The following is a 24,440-nucleotide window of genomic DNA, read 5'->3' on the forward strand; positions in this document are numbered from 1 at the left end:
TTTTTAATTAAATTTCAGTTTAAAAATATTTTTTAATAAAATTATTCTAAAATGACTTTTTAATAAAAATGAAATGAGAGTGAAATAAAAGCATCAGTTTGGATATTATTCATAGTTCAAGGGTTTTAAATTTTAAATTAGAAGATTAAGGAACCAATTTGATTTGTTCCAAAGTTCAAGGGTAAATTCTGTTGCACACTGTGTACATGCAACAACTAAAAGTCACAATTTCAAACTTGAAAAATGACTTGAAGACACAATTTCAGTTGTTTGCATGCAATATGTGTACATACATTTTGTGTGCAACAATCGCTACCCTTTTTAAAAAGACCATTTTTAGCTAGATCAACATTGGTTCACACTTGACTTGATTGGACCGGCCAATTTTTAAAATCATGGAAAGAACTAATTGTGGAAATGGAGCTGAATATGTCATTCCTTGCTCATTTATAATTAGAATGAATACACATTATCATCAAAAGGAGCTCTAGAGTTTATGCAATCAAACTACGCCATGAATAATTAAAAGGAAGGTCTAGAATTTTATTTAGAGCCATAATACGGCTCTGTGGCATACATATCCTCACAAGTCACAACATCCACTCTTACTGTTCCAGGTGCAGCGGTTTCTTTCAGATATGTGTGCTGGTGACTAGAATGTGGGTGAATTGCTTACTGATATGATGCTCCGAACAACCAAGTGAGATACTCATAAACTGCTATGCAAGGATTGGAGATGAGATATAACTTCTCTTCGAACTTGATCTCTTTTTATTTTCCCAGTGGTTGTGGCTGGAAATGTTCCCGTCCATAAAATAAATACCTTTGGAATCTTGAACCTTTTGAAGATCAAAAGGAAACAGTAAGTAAACCATCCAATCTAATATTACACATGAATCACAAAAACCAATATGTACTTAGAAAGGATACCCAGTTAAATTCTTTTCTCTACAATAACGTCGAAGAATTGCACCAGATAAGACTGGCACTTTGTTTTTAGGTAAGTGTTCAAAGCTTCCATGAGACCAATGCCAGTGTTCTCTCAACTGAACACAAGCAACAACCATCTCTGTCAGGTTAGCATCTGGAACTCCCACAATGACAGTGCCAACAATTCCTGGATGTTGTAACAGGATTCCCTCCACCTATTCATCACCAAACAACTATACTTTTAGTGTGGGACCATGTATAATATAATACATATCCATTAAAGCTAGAATTTTTTTTTTTCAAGAAATTTAACTTGCTGGTGAAAGAGAATCCCAGTGAATCATTAGATTCATTTTCTACTTCTTTGGTCACCACCAAACAAATGGAAAGTGTATAACTTATTAATTCCGCTTGTTTTTTAATGGATTTCTCAATAAGTGGATAGTTAAGCAAGGCTAATTCAAATTATGCTACCTCTTCAGGGTAAATGTTCTCCCCTCCACTTTTAATTTGCCCTTTTGCTCGTCCAATGAGCCATACATTACCATATTCATCAATGGACCCAACATCACCTGTGTCAAACCAACTCTCATTGCTGGAGTGAGCTGCCTTTGCTGGAATTTCTCCCCAATATCTGAGCATTAAATGAGGGCCTCTAGTTAAAATTCTTCCAACAGGAGAAGAGCCATCAACACATATCTTTAATTCTACATGGGGTGCAGGCTTGCCAACACAAACACCTTGTGGTTGGTGAACTGAAGTATATTTTATATTAGCAACAGTCTGATGGTGCTGGCTGTAGGTTTTCATTGTTGGGTCATAGATGGTCGTGAAGGTTAGCGAAGAACATGTCTCTGTCATCCCTACATTAATTAAATGGAAAAAGGAGAGAGAATAGTAAGAACACTATTATACATTGCAAAAGACTTTTTTTTGGGCACGGGGGGATCTAAAGAAATATCCATAATGTCAATAACCAACAGCAATTACATTCTTTTACTCATCTAGTTACTAGTTCATCTTCTTGAGGTATGTAGATAAGACAAGTTGACCCTGGCTCTTTGAACTTAGTTTGCAAACTCTGAGCAAGATCTAACACAGCTATGCTGAGCTTAATGCTTAAGCTTGACTCAAAATTCAGAACATTATTCAGCTTTAGCTTGTTCACATTCTTTTGCCCGCAACTAATTGACCCAGCTAATTAGCATAGATAGAAATGCTAATTGTGAAATACTCAATGGTCATTTCATCCATAAAACACCCATTCTAGCTGTTCAGGACCCAAGCTAATCTATTATGGGAGTGGCTAGTGGTTCGGTCAGTTATTGAACGTGGAAACTCAGGTTGAACACAGCTCCTTGGGCTAGTTAACAAGATGGAGTACAAGCAAAGGACCATTTACAAGAATTTTTTTGTTTAACAACTCCACAAGGTCAATCTTAATCACTTCTGATAGTAAAGTACCAAAGTATCTTGCCTGGTCATGGTGGGTGGAGTTAACATGGAAACATTACTGGGTCAAGACAGTTATTGTTTAAGCGTTTAAGATAGATATTTATTTTTGGGGGAAAACTTCTCATTTTAAAGCTCTTCATTCTTTTTCCCCTCAAATGACTTCAAGTTGCTTCCAAATATAAGCCGAGATCTTTAGATTCCACATCACTTCAGAACAGAACTTGTAATACTGAAACTTGGGAGAAACTATGTATGAGAGATACCCACCATAAGCAGAGAGAAGCTTAGCTCTTGGGAAGAATAAGGTGGCATCTTTGATAAGCTCAATTGACAGACCCCCACCTCCATTCAATATCTTGTTCACAGTCTCCATTCCTTTCCAAGTTTCCTTCTGCCTGACAAAGCCTTCAAACATGACTGAGTAAACTACATACATCATAGATACAACTTACTAGCATTAAGCTGTATGATACATATTGTATAAAAGGCAAGACATTGAGGAGGGGCAGAAGCATTAAATTTCTGGAGTGAACTTAAAGATAGCAAAAGGGCATTGTTGATGATTTAGAAGAGACAACATCTAGGAAGAAAGAATAGTAAAACAGTAGTATAGCCGTCTGCAAATTGTTAGGACATGATGTGCTTTAAGTAAATTAAGCATAAAAATTCACAAAATAATGCATATGATCTTATTTCTATAAATTTAGTACCAAAATTTATTATTATATAGCTCATTAAACTATTTTCAAAGTAGCATGCAATTGAGATACTTTATATCATCTCGTTGGTTAGCACAAACCACATGAGAAAGCTCCGCAAATATTTGTTCCAAATACATTGGAATGTATAGTTTGCCTATTTTTTTATCCAAAAATAAATAAATAAAGAAGAAGAAAGAAATAAAGAAAAAACATAGTATACCTTATTAAAGAAATTATACCAGCCATTATTGCAGGGACAGTGATAAAAGAAGTCACTTTGTGTCGTTCTATGGCTTCGAGGGCTGATTTAGGCTCAAATTTAGGAATTAAGACATGGCAACCTCCAACCATTAGCATGGTCATGGCTGACGAAAGACCACCGATGTGGCACAATGGTGCAGTATGCAAATAAACCTGCATATACCAGCACAACAGACATTTAGAAATCATTCTTCCTTGAGCTGCTTTCGGTGTAAATGGTTTATCCCCTACTAACACGTGTATGTGCAACTTTAATTCAAAAACCTTTAGTGCTCACAGTATTATCCTCAATGCATATTGTATAAACTAAAAAGAACATGTACACATCATGACGAATAACATACATCATCCTCACCGTAACCAACAATGGCAATTTTTGATAACGATTGTATAATCAAAGCTGCATGGCTTAAAGTAACTCCCTTTGGCCTCCCAGTGGTTCCTGTAGAAAACAGAACAATCATAACAAAAAACTAAAAATCTTTATCATTTTATATTTCTTAAGATTCTATATAATGATTTTTTTCTTTTTTGGTTGAAAACATCACTTGAATTCTTTGTTGAATTTATTCGAGTAAAATAGTGACCATTGACTGTAGAAATAGGCAGAGCTAGAGCTCCATATATGCGTGTTCCATACAAGATTTTTCTCTGAAACTACAGGTACAAACTTTTAATAATTGATAAAATCCTACCAAGCTCTCAAAATTTCAGATTGGCAGTGCCTAACATTAGCTCAAACAGTATTTAGGACTGGCAGTTAGTTGCACATCATCACACTTTCTAGATTTGCTCAAATATTAACTCATCAAAACAATTTTAGCACTGACTTTGGCACTTGTTACCAATTTATTCGCTGAAAATTATGAATGCCCAATTCTATATATAATGCAGCATGCATGCATATATCAGGGTTGAAAGGAAGGGTACAGCAGAGTTAAAAGCAAGAGTACAGCTTACTAGAAGGGATTTTTATTTCCAGACAGTACAACTATAATGACTGCCCAAATTAATCAAATTACTCATCTATAAATTACTTATGGAAGTTTTTGAAAGGCAATAAATTATGCAATTAGGCAGAAGCATTTCCTAATCCACAATCAAAATCCATATAGAAATTATAAGGAAAAGAAATAATGAACTTGTACCTGATGTGAAGCATATTATAACAGCACCTTCATGTGCCCAGCAGTAGTTCAATGGCAGAGAACTTACAGAATTCTTCTTGAGCATTTCAGTAGTTAATACTGGAAAAAATGAAAGAAGCAAGTACCATTGTCAAACAGCAGGTAAACTCTTCAATCCATTACGTCATCATTCTTCATAGCAGCATTTTAAATGTCCACAAGACTACATACCATTCCACATCTTCATGAAATCTGAGGAGGGGGAATTTAAAGAAACATGCCACCTCAGGGAAGGTATGTCATCTTTTTGGAAGTTCGAATACCAGCAGTGACAGCTCTCATCAGTAACCAACATAACTGGCCTCACAACCAGCATTGCCAATCTTGCCTCTTCAAAGCTCTACAAGTTAAAAATGAAAATATCAAATACATCAGTAGGAATACATGAAAAGGATACTTTTCTAATCCTTTATATAAAAATGATTGTCATCAATCTCCATGCAGTTTCTAGATATAAAAAAAATATAGAAATAGCCTTAATTAGGTCAACTGGCAGACCTAAAACAGCAGCCTTTTCATGGATCAGAGTATGGATGTCTATGAGGTCTTTGGTTCTAGTCTTAGTGGTGACATGATTCTAGCAATTTTCTTCTGTTTTCACATTTGATTCAAGGTTGTGCATGTGCGTGTGTGTTTTGCTAACATGTCCAAAGCTCTTTGAGCGCCAAACTATTCCACGGGTGTATAGCGCCCATCTCATACAAACCAAGGTAAAAATAAGAATTCCTTCGGGGTAGTCAGGTAGACCCAAAATGCAGGCTAGGAGTTTTGAACCCAATACCTCATGGATCTTATGAACTAGCATATGTGTTAGTGTATGGTATATATGCTTGAAATACATTTCTGGACAACTTCCTAGTAGCTTACTGCTTACTCATCCAGCTTCAGAAGAAAATTCTAGATTCTAGATTCAGATTCAGAATAAAGCCCTTTAATCATAACCATTTTAGCATTTTCGATACAGTACATCATACATGTATGTTATATTTCATGTCCACATTCAGTAAACCATGATAACCATCTATTAAAAAACTACAAGAGCTTATATATCTCCATGAGTTGCATAATTAAATACTAAAAAAACTAACTCAAGTGTGGTAACTTCATTCTCACGGAATGATTGTATGTTTATTATATAACTCCTATAGTCAACTGAAATATCCCAGGTCCCAGTCAAATTAAATCAATTTTAGCATTACAATTAAATTCATCATTTCTTAACATTTTAACTTTTGGAAACAAATCAGTAATTTATCATACTATCAAAACAATCATGTTTTGCCCGTTATGCTATTTTTGCAAACTTACTTATGCAGCCTCATTTGAAACTTTTTTTATTGAAGTTTCCGGTGGAACTTGAGTTCCAAATAAGGCCACATAACTAATATGTTTAGTTAACACTCATCTTATTTTTCAGGTTAAAAATCATAAAGTGATGAACCCCACTAAAAAGTTGGGTCCACACACAAAAAAGTGCTAAAATTATGATTAAATAATTATATATATATATATATATATATATATATATTTGCATGAATTAAACTGAGGAGTGAGGACTGACCCATCGGTAATTAAGAGGAGCAACTATACCTCCAACGAATGCAATGGCTAGTAACCACTCCATATACATATCACTGTAACAAAAATTCACATTCACATTTATCAAAACAAAAACAAAAATAACAATAACAATTTAGAGAGAGAGAGAGAGAGAGAGAGAACCTGTTGAAAGCAGAGATGGCAACAATGTCACCGGTGGCGACGCCGAGTTGAAGAAGTCCACGAGCAAGACACAACACTTCATCGGCAAATTGTTTGCCTGTCTTTTGCCGGTTGCTGGTGATGGTGACCACGTCATCACTCCGGAGAGTTGAGAGGCGGGTCAGGCACTCACAAATGTGGGGCTCCGAGTATGAGAATTTACTACTCATTTTGTTTTTTTTTTTGGGGGGGAGGGATTTTAAATTCATTGAGGAAGCTGGAAAGCGCGGTATTATAAACAAACAATACCTTATCTACTGAGAGACAAAATAAGGTTATATGTCGGTGATAATTCCCCAGATACCTCAAAGCTATATCTGATTGGATATTGTGATTGCAAAAGCCTATCTCGTACTTGACTCCAGTGTGTGTGACTCACAACCTTTGTTAAACTTTCTGTTTTTGATAGGGAAACTTGTCTAATTAGTAATTATGGAAGCAATAAAAAGTGTTGTAAAATAAAGGATTTTTTTTTTTTTTGGAAATTCCATATTAGAGCAGGAGATTGGGGATTTCAATCCTGAATTTTTCAGTTGGAAAAACCAAAATGTGTCCACTTAAACTACAATTTTACAAGAATATGTAATTTGATTTGTTATGCTTTAACATGTATATTTATTGTTTCACTATGTTGTTTTCTACATACAATTTTATCACAGGATTTCAATTCATTTTTCACTATTTATTGTTAGAATTTTGATACTCCGATTGCATTTTTTTTTTTTTTTTACTCAATTATATCATACAATGAGACTTTTTTATTATTATTTAGTATCATAATTTTTCATTCATTCCAATTTAAAGTTTACACATTTTCCAATAATATTATATATTTATGAACTATTGATACAACCAAAATTGTTATAAGTTTAACTCCAAAAAATGAACACTAAAATGGCATTGAAATTATAACTTTCAATTATTAAATGTGCACTGAAAGAGTTTTAGTTAACTCAACTGATAAAATATCTTCTTGTTAAATAAAAAATCTGAGGTTTGAACCTTGCTTATACCATTAACCAATTAGTTCTTAACCTATAGATAAAGAGCACTCATCATGAAATGCATAGGTTGAAAATTTTCTCAAAAAATAAAAGAGTAAGTGGACCGAATTGGACCAAAGTGAGCTTATTAGACCAAAGTGAAACAAATGGACCAATATTGACTAATCGAGATTTTTTATATTAAAAAAATGCATAAATTTCAATGACAAATGCATAAACCCTTAGTTGAGATGAATAGAAAGTTATATATATATATATAGAAGAGGCTAGTTTCTTTTAATACAACTGCCAATTATGCATTTGTGACATCAAACGATAGCAAATTATTAGCAATACATGAAATTTATTAGAAAAATAGAAAGATAACATCAATGGTGGCTCCACATATAATCAAGGGTGGTCACAGATAGGGATGGCAATGGGGCGGGGGGTTTTGTCTTGTCCCATCCCCGCCCCGCATGATAGGGAAAACTTTCCCACCCCATCCCCGCCCCTTGGGGCCCCACGAAGCCCTACCCCACCCCATAAAACGCTACTTTTTGTTATTTTGCCCTATAATTAGTACAGTTTTTTTTAATGAAACCTATGTTATTAATAAAAATATATTTGAAATTACAACTAAATTTATCCCATCAAATCAAATCAATTTTTAGAAAAAAATTGAATAATATATCCAAGTGTTTAACAAAACAATCACAAAAATAAAATAAATAAATAAATCTCATAATATAACATATAACCAAATAAAGGCAGGAAACCACATTAGGTAGAATAAAATAAGCTAATATTGATATGTTTATTTTAATAGTAGGGTTTTATGGTATGAAAAATTTATAATTATAACCCTTAGTAACGTGAGGCGAGGCGAGGTGGGTCTAAAAAGTTTAAACCCATCCCCGCCCCACCCCGTGGTGCGGGGCTAAAATCTTGCCCCATCCCCGCCCCACCACATTTGCAGGGCGGAAAAAACCCGCACAGGGCGAAGCGGGGAGGGGAGGGTTAAGCGGGGCGGGTCAAATTTGCCATCCCTAGTCACAGGACCACCCTCACTTGCCAAAATTTATATATATACACTTGAAATTAAAAATAAATTATATACTAAAATAACCTATTTTGACCACTCTAATAATAATATTGAACACTGAGACTTGAGAATTACAAAAATATGAATTCAATAAAAATAAAAATAATGTTGCATCCACAATATTTTCACAATAATCTCACTACAAATTGCAGCTTCTAACTTGAGAAATAATATTGTAGTAAGCTATTATTAATTTTAATTTGAGCCTAATACTAACATCACTTTTTTATCTATCAATATATAATAGTTGGTCGCATAAAATTTGTTATGAAAATGTTATGAACATAGCATTACTTCATAAATAATTTTGGCCCCCCCAATATAATCCTTAACCTCTTTAAAAAAAAAAAAACCATAAATAAATAAATAACAACAATAAAAATTAGCCCAACAAAAATAAGAGTAATATTACGTCAATGAAAAAAATGCATTTCACAACAAAAATAAGAGTAATGTTACATCCACAACATTTACTTTGTTAATAGAAAGAAATGGTAATACTTCATGTATTTGCGGGGTTTTTTTTTTTTTTTTTGTGACATACATCCAAGTAATTTCTTTATTAGATTTTATCTAATTTAATTTTTTTAGTGATCACCCTAAAAAAAAATTCCTACAACCGCCACTACATAACATGGGTCAAAAAATTCTGACTATAAACAAAACCCTTTAAACATTGTATCATTATTCCAATTCCATTTCATGTATACTTTTGATGTAAGTAACATCAGTAACCTCTACTTAAACCCACCCTTCCTCCCTTCGAACATGCATTTGATGCAGAACCTATTGAACTCATATAAAAATTAAAAGCCTTGTGGTTTAATTGATTGGCACCTCATTATTTATGGTGTTTGTAGCAAAGATATTTAAGTTCAACCACCTCATTCTCATTATAACTATAAAATTATAAATTAAAAAAAAGAATTGAAGGATTTAAATAGGACAAGGAGGCCCAAACCCACTCTGTTCGCTCAATTAAAAAGAGAAAGCCTGCCTCATTCGTGATGGGCTGAGATGAATAGGATTCTAAACCCAGTTTCGGCCCACGCCCATCTGAGACTCAAGAGTATCCGACCAAACATATTTCCCTCCTCATTTTCCCGCCAAGGAAAAAGAAAAGGCAAATGCTTAAACGCCCTCAGCCAAAAAAAAAAAAACGAATGATTTTTTTTTTTTTTTGGTGTTGAGAAGAATATTGGATAGGAGTGAGTGAGAAAGAGAAGAAAAGGAGAATGCAGCCGCAACACCAATAGGATGCTACAAGTGCGACCGCCCAGGCCACTGATTGCATGACTGCCCCTCCTCTGCCTCCACCTCCGCCTCCACTCCAATTCCTAATTTGGAATCTACAGGACCACAAGACCTTCTTCCTCTTTCAAGACCACAAGCACTGGCGTAGCTAAATTGAGTGTGATACACACACACACACATATATATATTGACAACAGTTAAACGTCATGATATACAAACTATAATATTAATCTCAATAACGTATATGGTAAATATATATGTATTTTTCTTACAAATTTTTTAAAAATAAACGTAACATACGCATACTATACACGTATCATTCTTTATTTGTTTCTCTATTTTTATGCCGAATTTTTTAAACATATTTTTTCTAAAAGATATTGAATAAACTTACCATATTAAACACATAGTATTTTACTAACTAATTTCACAGAATATTTTCATTTGAATTTATAAGATACACTTGCTCACAGGGAATATTCCCTAATGAATAAAAACAATCGAAACTCAACATAAATAGTCACTTCACTCATATCTATATCATATACTTACTATATATAATAGCAGAAGCTTAGAGAATTGGTTTCTACGTTTAAGGAGATATTGACAAATAGGAAAAAATGCCCCTTAAAATGCTACCACATATACAACTTTTAAGTAAAACAGCCGCACGTTACAACGTTTGGCCTTTCAAAACTCGACCACACTTGCAATTAAAAAAGTATAAATTAAATAACCGGTTAAAAAAAACCGTTAACGTTGCAATTAAAAAAACCCTACCGATTTCTTTTCATAAGACTGCTTAACATTTTCTCTCTCTAAACAAAAAAAAAAACAAAAAACAAAAAAACAAGTGATATAGAGCAAGGGAAGGAGGAAAAAAAAAAAGAATGTGGCGTTTGGTATGGGGGAATGTTTTAGGATTCCCAGGAATGTTTAAAGATTCCTATGTTTGGTTGCAAATTACGCTTGGGAATCAGATGCCAGGGGAATCTGGATTCCCCTCTTAAACCCCTCCTAGTGGGAATGTGGATTCCCTTTAAAACAGGTAGGAATCCAGATTCCCAAGCTTAAAAGAAATTATATTTTTTATAAATTGACAATTTTAACCCTTTTTCCTTATCATTTAAGCAATTAAGATAAACTATAAGCAAATTATCAATATCTTCTCTTTTGTCTTTATCTTTTCCCGCCAAAACAATATAAGGATAAACAACCCTGTTAATATATATTTTAACAAGGTTCTATTTAGATTTTACGTGTGAAAAAAAAAAGTTTGAAGGAGACTCTCCATTATTGCCAGGTATTCAATTTTACTTTCTTTTTTTTTTTTTTTTTTTGAGAAATCACATTTACTGTTGTGTGTATTGTTCAACAAAACTTTAATGAATTTATTTTCATGAGAATTTGTTAATGTTTCTATCCGTATCTCAGATCTTAGTTTTGTGTAGTTTCTAGAAATATAGATCTAATTAGTAGCTTCATGTAGTCTTTTTTTTTTTTTTGTGGATTTATAGCTTTGTTTCTAGATTCATATGTTACAGTACATGTCAATAATTTGTATCCTCTCTAGTGCTTTTGATTTTTATTTTACAATGATACAAAAAAAGGCGAGGCTCCTAAACTAAGAGAGTCCAGCCTCATTCTGAACAACATTTACAAAAGAAGGACCATCTTGCTAAGTTATGGCAGCCAAATTTCCAGCTCTAGGCATTGAAATTCCAGCTAGATTGCTCCGAAAGGTCCGAAGGGCATCCTTTGCAAAAGTGACAAGCCGCCATCGTGAGACAGGCTTTGACTTACTCAAAGCTTCAATGCAGGCCTTAGAATTCCCTTCAAACACCATCTGATCTACATTCAATTGTCTAGCCAAACTAACCGCCCTAAGGATTGCTTTTGCTTTTGCTTTTGCTTTAGCTTGGACATGGATGTTGGTTTTTTTTTTTTCTTATTTCATAAAAAAAAGTTTCGAAATCTATGCTCTTAGTTAACTATTAATTTTTCCCAATTTTGTAAGGAAAAAAATTAATGGAAAAGAAAATTTTAAATTTCTAGAAACTTGTTAGGAATTTTTTTTTTAAATTGATTTTTTCTGCCATTTTTTTTATACATTTCATAAAAGTAGTGTCAAAATAATTCATTAACAAAGAGGTACCATTAATTAGTTCAAATTAGGTGACACCCTTGTTTACCTGTCGATTGAGCAAATTACAATATCATTGATTAAAAACGTCAATTTCATATTAATTCTAAAATATTTTTTTTATCTATCTATTTAGAGGAAGATATTTTTAATAGTTTATATATATTTTTCATTATTTATTTAAAGGAAGTTTTTTTTAAAGGACTTAGTAGTTCACATTCAAATCTAAGGACAAAATGGGAAAAATAAATAATTCATTTAAGATTCCTGGGAATACACCAAACATTATCATCTCACATTCCTAAGAATCTCCAAATGAAACCAAACATAGGAATAAATACATTCCTAGGAATGTGATTCCTAGGAATCACATTCCTAGGAATCTGGATGCCAGAAGTAATGTGGATTCCCCCGTACCAAACGCCACAGAAGAGTTTTCCCTGTCGATCTGCCTTTCACTCTATTCTGTTCCTTCTCTGCAACAAAGTGCAAACTTGCCCACTTAGATTTCTACCACCAAGTCAATTTAAAGTCCCAAGAGAACGATCGTTACATCGTTTGAAGATTCTTTTAATAACCATTTGGAATAAGCCGATAGAGAAAGAGAGAGAACAATAGAGAGATGGAAAGTCAAAATAATAAGTAGATGTGAGAGACAGAAAGATAAATCTGAGGGGCGCCATTACAAGTTCTGACAATTGGAATCGCTCCAAGTAAAGTTTTGTTTTTAATTTTACAAATTGAGGGTTTTTTTTTTTTTTTTTTAGAATCACTTGTGCATAATTTATGATTTAGATTGGGGTATTTTGGTTTGATTGGTTATGATTTAGGTTTTTCAATTAGGAGTAGTTTTGTTTAATTAGTTTAACAGATCAGTTAGATTTAGGTTCGAGGGATTTTGGTTAGAAGTTGTTTTGTTTAGGGTATCTAGCTTGGCTTAAATTGGTTTTAGGTATCTAGAATCGATTTTTCCCATTTGGGTCACTTTGATTTTGAATTTGCTTTCCCATTTAGAGTAAGGTGAAGATTTGCTCTGTCACTCAAAACACAAATTTTTAATAATCAAAACCACACCAAAGTTTTATTTTAAAATTTTATTTTTTTGGGTCTGTTGTTTTTGAATGGTCCCTTTTTAAAAGCCAGTGGAAATCTACGGTGAAATTTTATACAAATTAAATTTACTATGATTGTCTTGTTTTTTAAATTCCTCTCACTTGGATATCCCTGCCAAAAAACAAAAAAAATATAGTATCGGTGTATGTTCTATTAGTTTATTGCTCTCAATCTCAATCATGTTATGATATTAGAATCATAATTAGATTGGTCCATGAAAGAATCATCCTTCAATTGTGTTCTTTGTGTATGGTATGTTAGCGCTCTCAATTATGTTATGAAACTAGAATCATAACAGATTGCAATATAGAAAACCAGAAAACCATAATTTCGCTTAGAAAACATTATAAATTGCTATACACTCTAAACTTTCAGATTTTACAAAATAATGTGACAGAGAAGAGATGGGGGCAAAGCAGCAAAGCAGTAGATCATATGGCCGTTGCAGTGACTATTGAAAGGATGGGGGGAAGGTGTTTTCTTTTGTCTTGAATGATTGGGTTTGACGTTCAGGTGAGATGCGGCATTTGGGTTTGAGTTTTTACACGCTCGAAATTGATCCATGAAAGAAATACCATATTGCCGAGTAGTTTTTCTGCTGCATTATATTTTGATTTTTTTAAAGTTATTTTAAAAGATTATCATGAAATTTTAGCTTGAACTAATGGGGTTTCAGGCAGTCTTCTTATTACAAAATGTCATTTATATGGTGAGATATGTCATTTTGCCTTACTTTGTTCAGTTCTCTTTTACAGGGTGTTGCTGTTGCATTTCCTGATTATTTTGCAGCACAGAGGTAAGTTCTATGACGGCACCAATTAGTTAACCCTTTTGAAAGTTTTTATTTTTTACTTCAAATATTTATTTATTTGCCTTTTGTTTCAGTGCATAAAAAAAATCATAGTTAGTAAGTACATATGTAAATAAGAGAATCGTTACATTAATGATAATAGCTGTGGTGATAATTGTTAAGGGTGTTAGAATTCACTGCAATGCAGCATGGTGTGAAAGAAATTTCAGGTGGTCATAGAAAGAGCAATTGTTTAGAGGTTATCAATTTGGTGGTTGTTATTGTAGTGTTTGGTAGTGTTGAAGATAGGGAAGATAGTGCTTTGAGGCATTGGAGGAGATGCTCATTATGGTTGAGCTTAGTTATGTTGTACAATATTAATATACAGTGTTAGTATTTTTTCCTTTACTTTCTAAAAATTGTCCGAGTATCTTATCCATAATATATGTTGGGATTATTATGGAGACCATAAAGCAAAGGTAGAAGCTGGAAGAAGGAAAGGAGCATCCTACATTCTACATGTGAACTTGATGCAATTAGCATCAACATGTGGGTTGAAAAACACCATAATCATGTTTAATTTTATGATTTCATTCAAATAGATTTTTTATTATTACATGCCAAAAGTTAGATGAAGCTTGCTTTAGTCTTTATAGGTCATTTTTGGATTTTTTTTTTTTTTTCCTCTGAATGATTTATTAATTCCTTTTGTTTGGGTCTCATGTTATTTTTGCTGATAATAGGAGAAAAGAAATAAATGTCAAGAATTCTTTTATTTGCTTAGAAATTTTAGATTTCAGATAAAGGCATTTGTCTTTTATAGGAATTGAAACTTTATGGAAAATATTAGTGTATTGGGTCAAATATTTTCAAATCTTAGCATCTATCTAGAGATGGTTTCTTTGAATAGAAGGGTACCTCATGCATAGCACGGCTATTAGGCTAGCTATATATAAAAGCAAAAGTTTGGCCCTACAGAAAAATATAGAGACAGAGACAGAGAGATACATAGATACAGCCCGTAAGATCCCGCTGACTCAAACTTCTTCAAAATCAGTCCAAAGGTGAGGTAGAAATGGAGCCAGCATAGGTACCCTTTCTTCCATCAATATTGCCCTTGATTATATTTTTGATTCCATTCAAAATATCAAATCTACGCTTCTTTCTTTTTTCTTATTAAAGATACATAATTAGTCATAGAGCAAAAGATTTAATATAGTTCCTAGAGCTGAGTATCAGTGTATCTTTCTATGAAAACCTTTCATTATATACATTGGAATTTGACAATGACTGTTGTTTTCATTTTGGTGTGATTGTTGTTTTCAATATCTGCAAGGCTCGATATTTTTGATCGATCGAGCCTTGCAGATTTTGTCCAATAAATCCTGCAATCACTCGATTGCAATTTTACATTAAATCACACTTTGAGCAAGTCTAAACCTAGACTCTATGTTTTGATCATGGTTTGCCAACATAATACACATTGAAGTTCTAATACATTAGTTTCTAAAGTCTTAGAACCTAACATTTTTAAATTTAAGAGAGATATGTGTTATTTTTTATGATTTTTTATTTTTATAATTATTAGACGTATATGAAAAGTTTATTTATTTGAAAATATATTATGTTTTGAAATTAGTGCACTTACTAAAAAGTAGCTAATACAATATTTTAAAGAGTTATTCCTCATTTTGAAAAGTAACTATTCATAAAGAATGATTACTCATTGTAATAAAAACATAACCAAACTATAAGAATAACTATTACATTACAGAATCTATTATAGTCTACTAAACATGCCATAAGTAAATTCTATGTATGAAATAAATGACCAAGAGCCTTATAACTCAACTAACATTTTTAAGTGTTTACACCTTAGATGTCTAAGATTCTAATTCCCCTTCTTCCAACTACCAAATTATCAACAAAAATAACAAGGCCGTAAATTAAGCAAGTTGATTATGAATAGGTTTGTTAAAAAATAAAATGTAGTTTATCTTCATTTATTTAACAAACGAGTCAAACTCAGGCACATGTTTAGGTTAAACTATTAATTATAATTTGTAATTTATTCATAATATAAATAATTGAACTCTTCAATTTTCATGGAAATTTTGGCTTTAGATTTAATCAGAGTAGTATTCTAATTTTCATAGCAATTGCCCCACATCAAATAATCTATCTGTTTTTTAAAAAATAAGTTAGTTTTTGACTTTTTATCTCATCTTATGTAAATAAGCTATCATAAATAAGCTTGTAAACTGTGAAATGAGTGATGTGTATGGACGATGTACACTCATGAGTGCGCAGTAATCAGTGCCCTTTGCCATCACTGCGTAGTTTCCAACAGTGTCTTGGTGGAGCAGGACAAAAGCTATGGTCTACCTCCCTCTACTTAGAGGCTTACTTCAAGACTCCATAGTAGTATGTACAAATTGATCATTCAGCAACTCTGGCAGCCTCTGCAGCTCTCTGTCTCATCATCTCCATCATGGCAGCTCTTTTGGCGTGAATCAGACTCTTGCTTTAGCATCCTAATATGTTCTTTTAGATCTCTGAACAAATTATTCAAAATATATATATATATATATATATATATATTCAATATAATCATCAAACACAAAATGGAAAAAGGACCGGAAAAGGAGCAAAGTCAGCAAGTGACAATATAATCATCAAACACAAAATGGAAAAAGGACCGGAAAAGGAGCAAAGTCAGCAAGTGACTGATGATGGTCCATAAACCTGCAACGTGGTACATGGCACACAGATTCTTTGCAGCCTCGAGCATGAAGTTGAAGGAGATACCACATTTTCTTACAGAGAACACAACCTCCAGTAGTGCTGATTTTGCAATGTATCCCATGGTTGAAAAGCCCCTTCACCTTGCTACAATTTGTGTATTGGCATTTTGCGGAAACGCATTGTGCTGTATGCACCAGAAGATCAAGCATCTTCCTTAGCTGCAATGTGAAATAACCACTGATGTCAGACCGAATATATAAAGATGCAAAGGTCTCCAGATTGCATGGTCATATATATGGTCAATATATGAAAGCTATAAATAAGAGAATGTATTGCAAAGCCTTGGACAAAGGCATCCCAATACACAGTGAAGGAACATATGCAGATTGCAGAACTACAAGGAAAGATGGAAAAATTTTGAAAAACAAAACCATTAATGTTACAACATGAGGATAATTATAGGGAATGTCTGCCCTCCTCTTTCCATCACCACACTTTAGTAAGCCATATTAATAATTCAAGACTAAGAACAATACATGTAACCTACTGTCAAGGAAATACACCACACAAACATAGTGACATCAAAAGGTAGCAAATTATTAGCAATACATGAAATAGCATCAGAAAAAATAGAAAGATGTATAACATGGGTCACAAATTCTGGCCACAACAAAACCCTTTGAACATGGTATCATTATTCCAATCCCAATTTATGTATGCGTTCAATGCAAGTAACAAGAGCTGGTGAATAGTCAATCCAACATCCTCAATGAAACTCAGAATCTTAATAGACTTTCCAAACCTAAAGTCCTTATTGCAACCACCCAGATCCAATCTCAAAGCTAAAACCTAGAGATCTGATCACACCCTTGTCACAAAAGCTGTCGTGGAGCAAACACAACCCCCTCTGTCATCGTTGAGAGGGAGAGAGAGAGATGCGTAAGAAAAACATTATTGTTTTAATATCAGTAATTTTAACCATTATTCCTTAAACAGGAAACACCCTAGAGGTGACTTAAATGAACAAAAATAAAATTAAAGGTCTTAAATAAATTTTAGTCAAATATAAAAGGTGCAATTTGCATTTTTGGCAAAAGAAATAAATGAAATGTTGACGTGTTTAAGTTTTAATGGACAAATTATATGACTTTAGTTCACATTAAAGTGTTACTTTATGCATAAATTACCCATTAAGGAAAAATGTGACACACATACAGTGATGATGATCTCAGGCAACATGTGTAAAAGACAAATTACCTCCATGGATTTCATTTCATCTCTTTTAGTTCTAGAACCCAAGGTTGTGTTCTCTAAAGATTTCGGTGCATCTCCACCCTCTTCAGCTTCCCTTTTCCGTTTTTTCGACACTGCAACATGGTAAAAGGAATAGTTTTAATTTATGGCCTGTTTGGATGTTTAAAAAATGAGGAGGAGTAGAGTAGAGGGAATGGGAGTAATTCAATTACCTTGTTTGGGAGTTTTTTAAGGAAGGAGGGGGAGAGGTTTGAAGGGGTTTCAACTACCTCCAACCCCCTCATTTTTAATTCCCCCAAATTGGAGAGATTTGGAGGGAGAGTAGAGTACATAAAATTATTGATAAAGTAAATTACCTAATTTACCCTTATTATATTTATAAAATTACAATGTTAAAGACAAGGGGAAGGGCTAATTACTCCCTTCCCCCTTACTAATTATAAAAACATCCAAACAAGGTGGAGGATAATCATTCTCCTCTACTCTCCTCCCCACTACTTCCCTCCCCTCTACTCCCCTCTACTCTCCTCCCTCTCTAAACTCCCAAACATGTCATTACTGACGAAATCAAAATCCTTCCATTTGTGATATCAAGATTTAGGCTAAAATTTTTACCTGACGCTCTTTGGTAGCGCCAGACACAACAGCATAGTCTTTGTTTTTTGGGTCTGACCTAACCCAAATCTTAGCAGAGCAACTTATACATTTGAGGCATATCTGGTGGCTTTCAAAGTCTGGATACTTCTGCAATGAGAAACCATCCATCAAACAAAAAGATCAAGGGAGAGAGAGCGAGAAATACGGTACCTCATCAAGAACCTCCTCCTTGTAGGCAAAGAGATTGGTGCCCTGGTAAATATATTCGGCGCAGGAGTTGCAGCGAATGTTGATACGGTATCTCTAGGTTTTAGCTTTGAGATTGGATCTGGGTGGTTGCAATAAGGACTTTATTTAGGTTTTGGGTTTTAGGTTCAATTGTTGTTACATGGCAGCATAGTTTGATATTCAGAAACCTCATTGTGGGGCATTGTTCAGATATGAAAAAATTTGAACCAAACAAGAGCTGGTGAATATTCAATCCAACATCCTCTATGAAACTCAGAATCTTAATAGACTTTCCAAACGAGCAACACCAAAACTAAAGCAATTAGTTACATTAGCTGATTAGTAACAGTGAATAAAAGTTAAAGACAAGTTCTCTGTATCTTCTATGGTGGGTTCTTCTTGTGGTTGGGTTGGAAGACTGAAGCGTATTGAGAAAAGTAGAAAAACACATCTGATTTTATTTATTTTTTTCTTTGTTTATATGCATGCTTAAAGTCTTTACGGTTTGAGATCCATGCAATAGCCCCAAACCCAAAAATTAACTTTTTTATGGATCAAAAAAAAATAAAGTTGAAATTTTTGAAAAAGTTAAAACGTTGTGGGAGGAATTACTAGTTATTGCATCAGATCTCAATCCATGTTTTACCAGTATCTACTCAAATTAAATGAAAGATCGAGATCAAAACAACACTAAATTAATGGTTTAGATTTATGTGAGTGCCGTACTCTAATACGATAAAATGACCCAAAGGAAAATTAGGGTTTTGTTAGCATTTTAAGAGGCCACTGATTAAGGAATAGGCCTGAATATAGGTAATTTTTGTGAATTTTTTTTTTTTTGTCCCAAGTTAATATTTTTTGTAAGGTGTAAATTTGGGCAATTACTTTTGTCAATATATGGTCTAAATTTTAGATTTTGAAATGTCAAATTCTAGATTAATAAATTATATATATTGAGATAAATGACCAAGAGCCTTATAACTAAACTAGCATTTTCTAGTGTTTTTTTCAACAAAGATGTCTAGGATTCTAATTCTACTTCATTCAACTACTAAATTATCAACAAAAATAACTAGGTCGTAAATAAAGAGTTTTAATTAAGAAAAAGGTTTGTTAAAAAAAAAAAACTTGTTTATTTTCATTTATTTAATAAACGAGGCAAACTCAACACATGTTTAGGTTAAACCATTAATTATAATTTGTAATTTATTTATAATATAAATAATTGAACTCTTTTTAATTTTCATGACAATTTTGGTTTTAGGTTTAATAAGAACAGCATTCTAAATTTCTTAAAACTTTAATGATGAAGTTTTACCGTACACTAATATAAGTATGTTAATAATATAAATGTACATATGAGGTTGAAGTGATAACTCAATGGTAATAGTATCTTTAGTAGTATTTCATGTCTATGGTTTAAACTCCACTTCCCTACCTTCACTCTCTACCTTTAAAAAAAAGGAACATAAAATATGCCAAATAGTAAAAACACGTAAGTAAACCAAACCACACAAGCACATCTATAAGACCCAACTTTAATAATTAAAAAAAAATATATATATATATATATATATATATATATATATATATATATATATATATATATATATATATATATATATAACCTCTGTGTGCGCGCGCTAGATGATTAAAATAGAATAGGGTCAATTGAAATTTTGATCCCTCAAATATATGGTTTGTTTGATTCCCACACTCCCCCCCCCCCTCTCTCAATTTAATTTCAAAAGGCTCAATTTTGGTCCCTCAAATTTTTGAAACTTAGTACCTTCATCAAATTTCCGTTCATCCCTCAAATTTTCTCATCATTGAATTTCTAAGTTCCCTAGAGTTATAAGACCAAAATCAAACTCAATACATATTTAAGGGACCAAAATAAAATTGATTTTATATTTAACATCATTAAAAAAAAACAGTTAAAGTTTTTCATTGAATTGATTTTTGGAGCATGAACTTCTAGAAATGGGTTGTAGGTCTTGGTATTAAATCTCGAACTAGGAAGCACTTTGAATTATTTCCATGCCACTATAGCCAAATGTCCACTTGTGCCTTCAGAATTTCTAAGTTCCCTAGAGTTATAAGACCAAAATCAAACTCAATACATATTTAAGGGACCAAAATAAAATTGATTTTATATTTAACATCATAAAAAAAAACAGGTAAAGCTTTTCATTGAATTGATTTTTGGAGCATGAACTTCTAGAAATGAGTTGTAAGTCTTGGTATCAAATCCCGAACTAGGAAGCGCTTTGAATTATTTCCATGACACTGGCCCAATGTCCACTCGTGCCTTCAGTGGGGTTGGGTCATGATGTCTCTCAATCGATCCTTTTTTTTTTTCTTTTTTTTTTTAGGAACATGTCTCAACTGATCCTAACAAATAAAATGCTAATATGGTCACGCAATAAGGAAACCACCTTCAATCTTACTCTCCTGCCCTTGATTTGGGGGAAAAAAAAGGCTTTATTAATCCTCCTCCCTCATCCAAAGGTTAGTTTCATCACATCAAATCCAAAGTAAAATAACCTTACTATGAACAAAACCACGAATCCCACTTCTTTCATGTTTACTATTATATATCTGAGTTAGGCACGAGAATGTTTGACATATAGAATCACATTATGACATTAACCATAAAGAATCAACAAATACTCATGCATTACATTCATCAAAAGTCCCAAATTCAAGTAACAAACTAATCCACAATATTGCAAAAGAGCACAAGAATTTTTGAAAACAAGATCGTGTTAACCATAAAGTATCAACAGTTGTCAAATGGACATCTATTGTGCCGCATGTTCAGCAAAGGTGCAAATTCAAGTGGACCGAAATGGACCAAAGTGAAACAAATGGATCAAAATTGACCAAAGTGGATCAATTTTTTTATTAAAAAAATGCATAAATTTCAGTGATAAATGCATAAACCCTTATAAGTTGAGATTAATAGAAAGTTATATATATAACGACCCCTAATCCTCATGCAATGGCATGCAAAAAGGCTAGTTTCTTTTAATACAACTGCCAATTGTGCATTTGTGACATCAAAAGATAGCAAATTATTAAAATTTTGTCACTCTTTTATGAATGGATTAACAAAACATTTGCACCCAGGTTCAAAACTGACATTTGCAATTTCTACATTTAAGAAAATTGGGATTAAGACTTGGTTGTTGTTGTACACACTAGTTATGATTAGCCATCAAAAAACTAAAAGGTAACTTAATCAAATGTTGTAAGTAATGGCTTGAAGCTTTCACTTAACATTATTCAGCAAAGGAACTCCAAATTATAGATATATGCCATGATGAAATGCAACCTTTCATAATATCTTCACTAGAAAACAATGAGAGCATGTTAAATGCAATCACCTCATCAAAACCTTTTCCATGAATCCTTGTCCTCTCTTGTCTTTCTTGCTTCAGTTTCCTAAATAATCCCTCCTCTAAATGGTCACTAAGAATTGTTCTTGGCAAATCTTTGGCCCCAAGAACAACACTTTGTGGTAAATACTTGCACTCTCCTCTTTCAACCTCTTGTATGTAGCATTTTGGGCAAGTGTATTCGATTGGTGCTCTTCGACAGTAATATAAAGCCAAAATTTGATGTTGCCAACCTTCACAATTCTCACATTGAACCCACTGCACATGACATTGACAGTTTAATAAAAAAGAAGAGTTGTCAAAATCATACAGTAAAACGATTAAGAGAAGATACCCATTCTTCAATCTTTTTATTGTTGTTCTCTCCTAGCCTTGCCTTTGGAATGGCAGTCCCATAAACAACTATGGTATCTCCACGAGCCTCATTATAGCATGTATTACAGAAAACATGTTGTGTATCAGTAGCACCCATGGTATAATACATTGCATTTCGCTTGATGCAAGCACCACATGGAGTGCAATACATAGGGGCCGGGTGGTTCAAAAGTGAGCTTCCCAGCTGCACACAACTGACAATAGTCCTCACTCATTGAATGCTCCATTGCTTGATTCTTTTCTGCCTTTGCTTTACTCTGGAAATAGGAAAAGAAATGAATTGTCATTCATTTGGAATTATTGACATCTAGTTGAGTGGACTAAACAGATAGCAGTCATTCTCAAACAATGTTCTGAAGACCAAAATAAATAAATAAATAAAAAGTCCAACAGCAAAAGAACCTCAGAAATCAAATCATACGCCATGCCAACTAGGATTAAAACATTATAGTCCATAATACTTGCCTAGATCAATATAGTAATATACAGGATTCATTTTCTAGTATGTGTAAAAGCCAGAACCCATGTTTGATGTGGTGCATTTTTTTTAGAATTCTTTCATTTAACCTTCCACTTAAGCAAAGATTTTAATAGATTATCAATTTTTTATTATTTATATATATTCAACAATAAATCATTTTATTTCCTTAGTACTTGAATTTTAATAAAATTTATGGGCAACCACTTAGCAATATAAAATTATTTGCAATGCCACTAAGACACAAAGGTCTTTATAATTTATATGGTTATTTCTAAGATTTATATTAAAAATTAACTAATATGGAATTCATAATCAAGTTCAGTTGCATTAGCACCAATTGAAACAAAAACTAGCAAAACACATAAGAAAATTTAATACTACACGCAATCAAAAAATTAGAAAATAATTATGCAAATTAAATAGTTGTGAATTCATTCAAACAGTATATATCTGTATACTACATAATTTCAATCATAATAATCTACAGTTTTACTAGTCTTAATTACATGTAATATAAGTATATAACTAATTCTCAAATATATATATATATATATATATTTTAAAGTAACTAATTCTCAAATATAATACAAAAGCAATAAGTATTGTATAAGAACAGTGGCAAGAAAGCAATATTTATTTGTTTAGGTTCAGATTTTGAACCTTTCTTGAGGTCCAAGCACAACCTCTAAAGTTTCATCGTTAGGTCATAGGATTGAGCAATAACTTTGAGATCTTGAACATGTTTTCTCTCTTAAAATATGTACCAATTATGAACAGCCAAACGTGAAAACTACCATACCATTAGCATCACACATGCCAATATGTACCAATCTTGAAAATACTACTAGAATAGTCGACCACAATGCTTTCCACCCTTCGGTCATCTTCCTGCCAAATACCATTAGCATCACACATCCCTTGGATCAAATTTCTCTAGTGTCTATTTGAGGCCTTAGCATGAAAAAAACTGGTGTTTCGGTCACCCCCTACCAACCACATATTTCGAAAGCGTTGATTCCACATTGCTGCTTCTGTATCCAACCAACTATTTAAAGCCCTACGGACTTCATCTACTTCACCATTTATATTGCTTCCACTTTGAAGTTCCAAGATTTGTAACTTCTTTTGCAGCTCAGCAATCTTTCTCCCAACATGCCCGAATTCTAGTTTATTCCAAGACACAAGCCTATCACGACAGCTTTCCATGCAGTTCATAAATGGAGACCCACCCGTTTTGTATAATCCTTCCTGCCAAGCTTCTTGGACAATCTCATCACACCGAGGATCTTGTAGCCACATCGCCTCAAACCAAAAAACTTTTCCTATAACACGGGTTTGGTTACTAGTACTCGGGAAACGCAAAACAAGAAGGGAATGATCAAAGGCTGACATGGAAATATGGTGTAGCTTGGCTCCCGGGAATTTCGCCATCCATTCAGACGTTGCCAAAGCACGATCCAGCCTGATCCTTATCCTACCTTCATCTCCAATATTTTTTGACCAAGTGAAAGGTGATCCAATATACCCTAAATCATGAAACGCACAAAGATTGATGGCTCTTCAAAATCTATCCATTTGTTTTGTAGGTCTGACATTCCCCCCCGCCCCGGCTCTGATTTTGTTAAAACTACTGATAATCTCATTAAAATCTCCAATGCATAACCATGGATATTGAT

General features: G+C 33.2%; 1 protein-coding gene and 1 long non-coding RNA gene across 4 annotated transcripts; both read right to left on the reverse strand.

The window, feature by feature from the left end:
• Positions 1–418: 418 nt before the first annotated feature.
• On the reverse strand, positions 419–6,643 carry LOC142633902 (2-succinylbenzoate--CoA ligase, chloroplastic/peroxisomal). 3 transcript variants are annotated; one of them, XM_075808162.1, is made up of 10 exons: positions 6,257–6,643; positions 6,096–6,168; positions 4,706–4,874; positions 4,496–4,594; positions 3,692–3,789; positions 3,326–3,500; positions 2,653–2,790; positions 1,405–1,793; positions 931–1,145; positions 419–839 (listed from the first exon to the last, which is right to left on the reverse strand). In XM_075808162.1, the coding sequence occupies exons 1-10, from the start codon at positions 6,502–6,504 to the stop codon at positions 710–712; spliced, it is 1,734 nt and encodes a 577-aa protein (XP_075664277.1). In that variant the 5' UTR covers positions 6,505–6,643; the 3' UTR covers positions 419–709. The 3 variants fall into 3 exon arrangements, with proteins under 3 accessions (XP_075664277.1, XP_075664276.1, XP_075664278.1); XM_075808161.1 differs by having other exon boundaries at positions 2,653–2,780; positions 3,307–3,500; XM_075808163.1 differs by having other exon boundaries at positions 2,653–2,780; positions 3,307–3,500; positions 6,125–6,168; positions 6,257–6,333.
• A 9,317-nt stretch (positions 6,644–15,960) lies between these two features.
• On the reverse strand, positions 15,961–17,802 carry LOC142633968 (uncharacterized). Its single transcript, XR_012844007.1, has 3 exons — positions 17,686–17,802; positions 16,429–16,646; positions 15,961–16,238 (listed from the first exon to the last, which is right to left on the reverse strand). It is a non-coding gene; the product is annotated as an uncharacterized LOC142633968 (long non-coding RNA).
• Between the last annotated feature and the right edge of the window lie 6,638 nt (positions 17,803–24,440).

This window comes from Castanea sativa, chromosome 5 (genome assembly GCF_040712315.1).
Source record: "Castanea sativa cultivar Marrone di Chiusa Pesio chromosome 5, ASM4071231v1".
Taxonomy (NCBI): domain Eukaryota; kingdom Viridiplantae; phylum Streptophyta; class Magnoliopsida; order Fagales; family Fagaceae; genus Castanea; species Castanea sativa.

What these genes read in the sequence shown, in the direction of transcription:
- LOC142633902 (XM_075808161.1), bottom strand. Translation starts at nt 6,504, where the DNA reads ATGAATTTAAAATCCCTCCCCCCCAAAAAAAAAAACAAAATGAGTAGT. An exon ending in GGTATAATTTCTTTAATAAG is followed by an intron (nt 2,781 to 3,306) that starts GTATACTATGTT and finishes AGGCTTTGTCAG; the next exon opens with GCAGAAGGAAACTTGGAAAG. An exon ending in TAAGCTTCTCTCTGCTTATG is followed by an intron (nt 1,794 to 2,652) that starts GTGGGTATCTCT and finishes TAATTAATGTAG; the next exon opens with GGATGACAGAGACATGTTCT.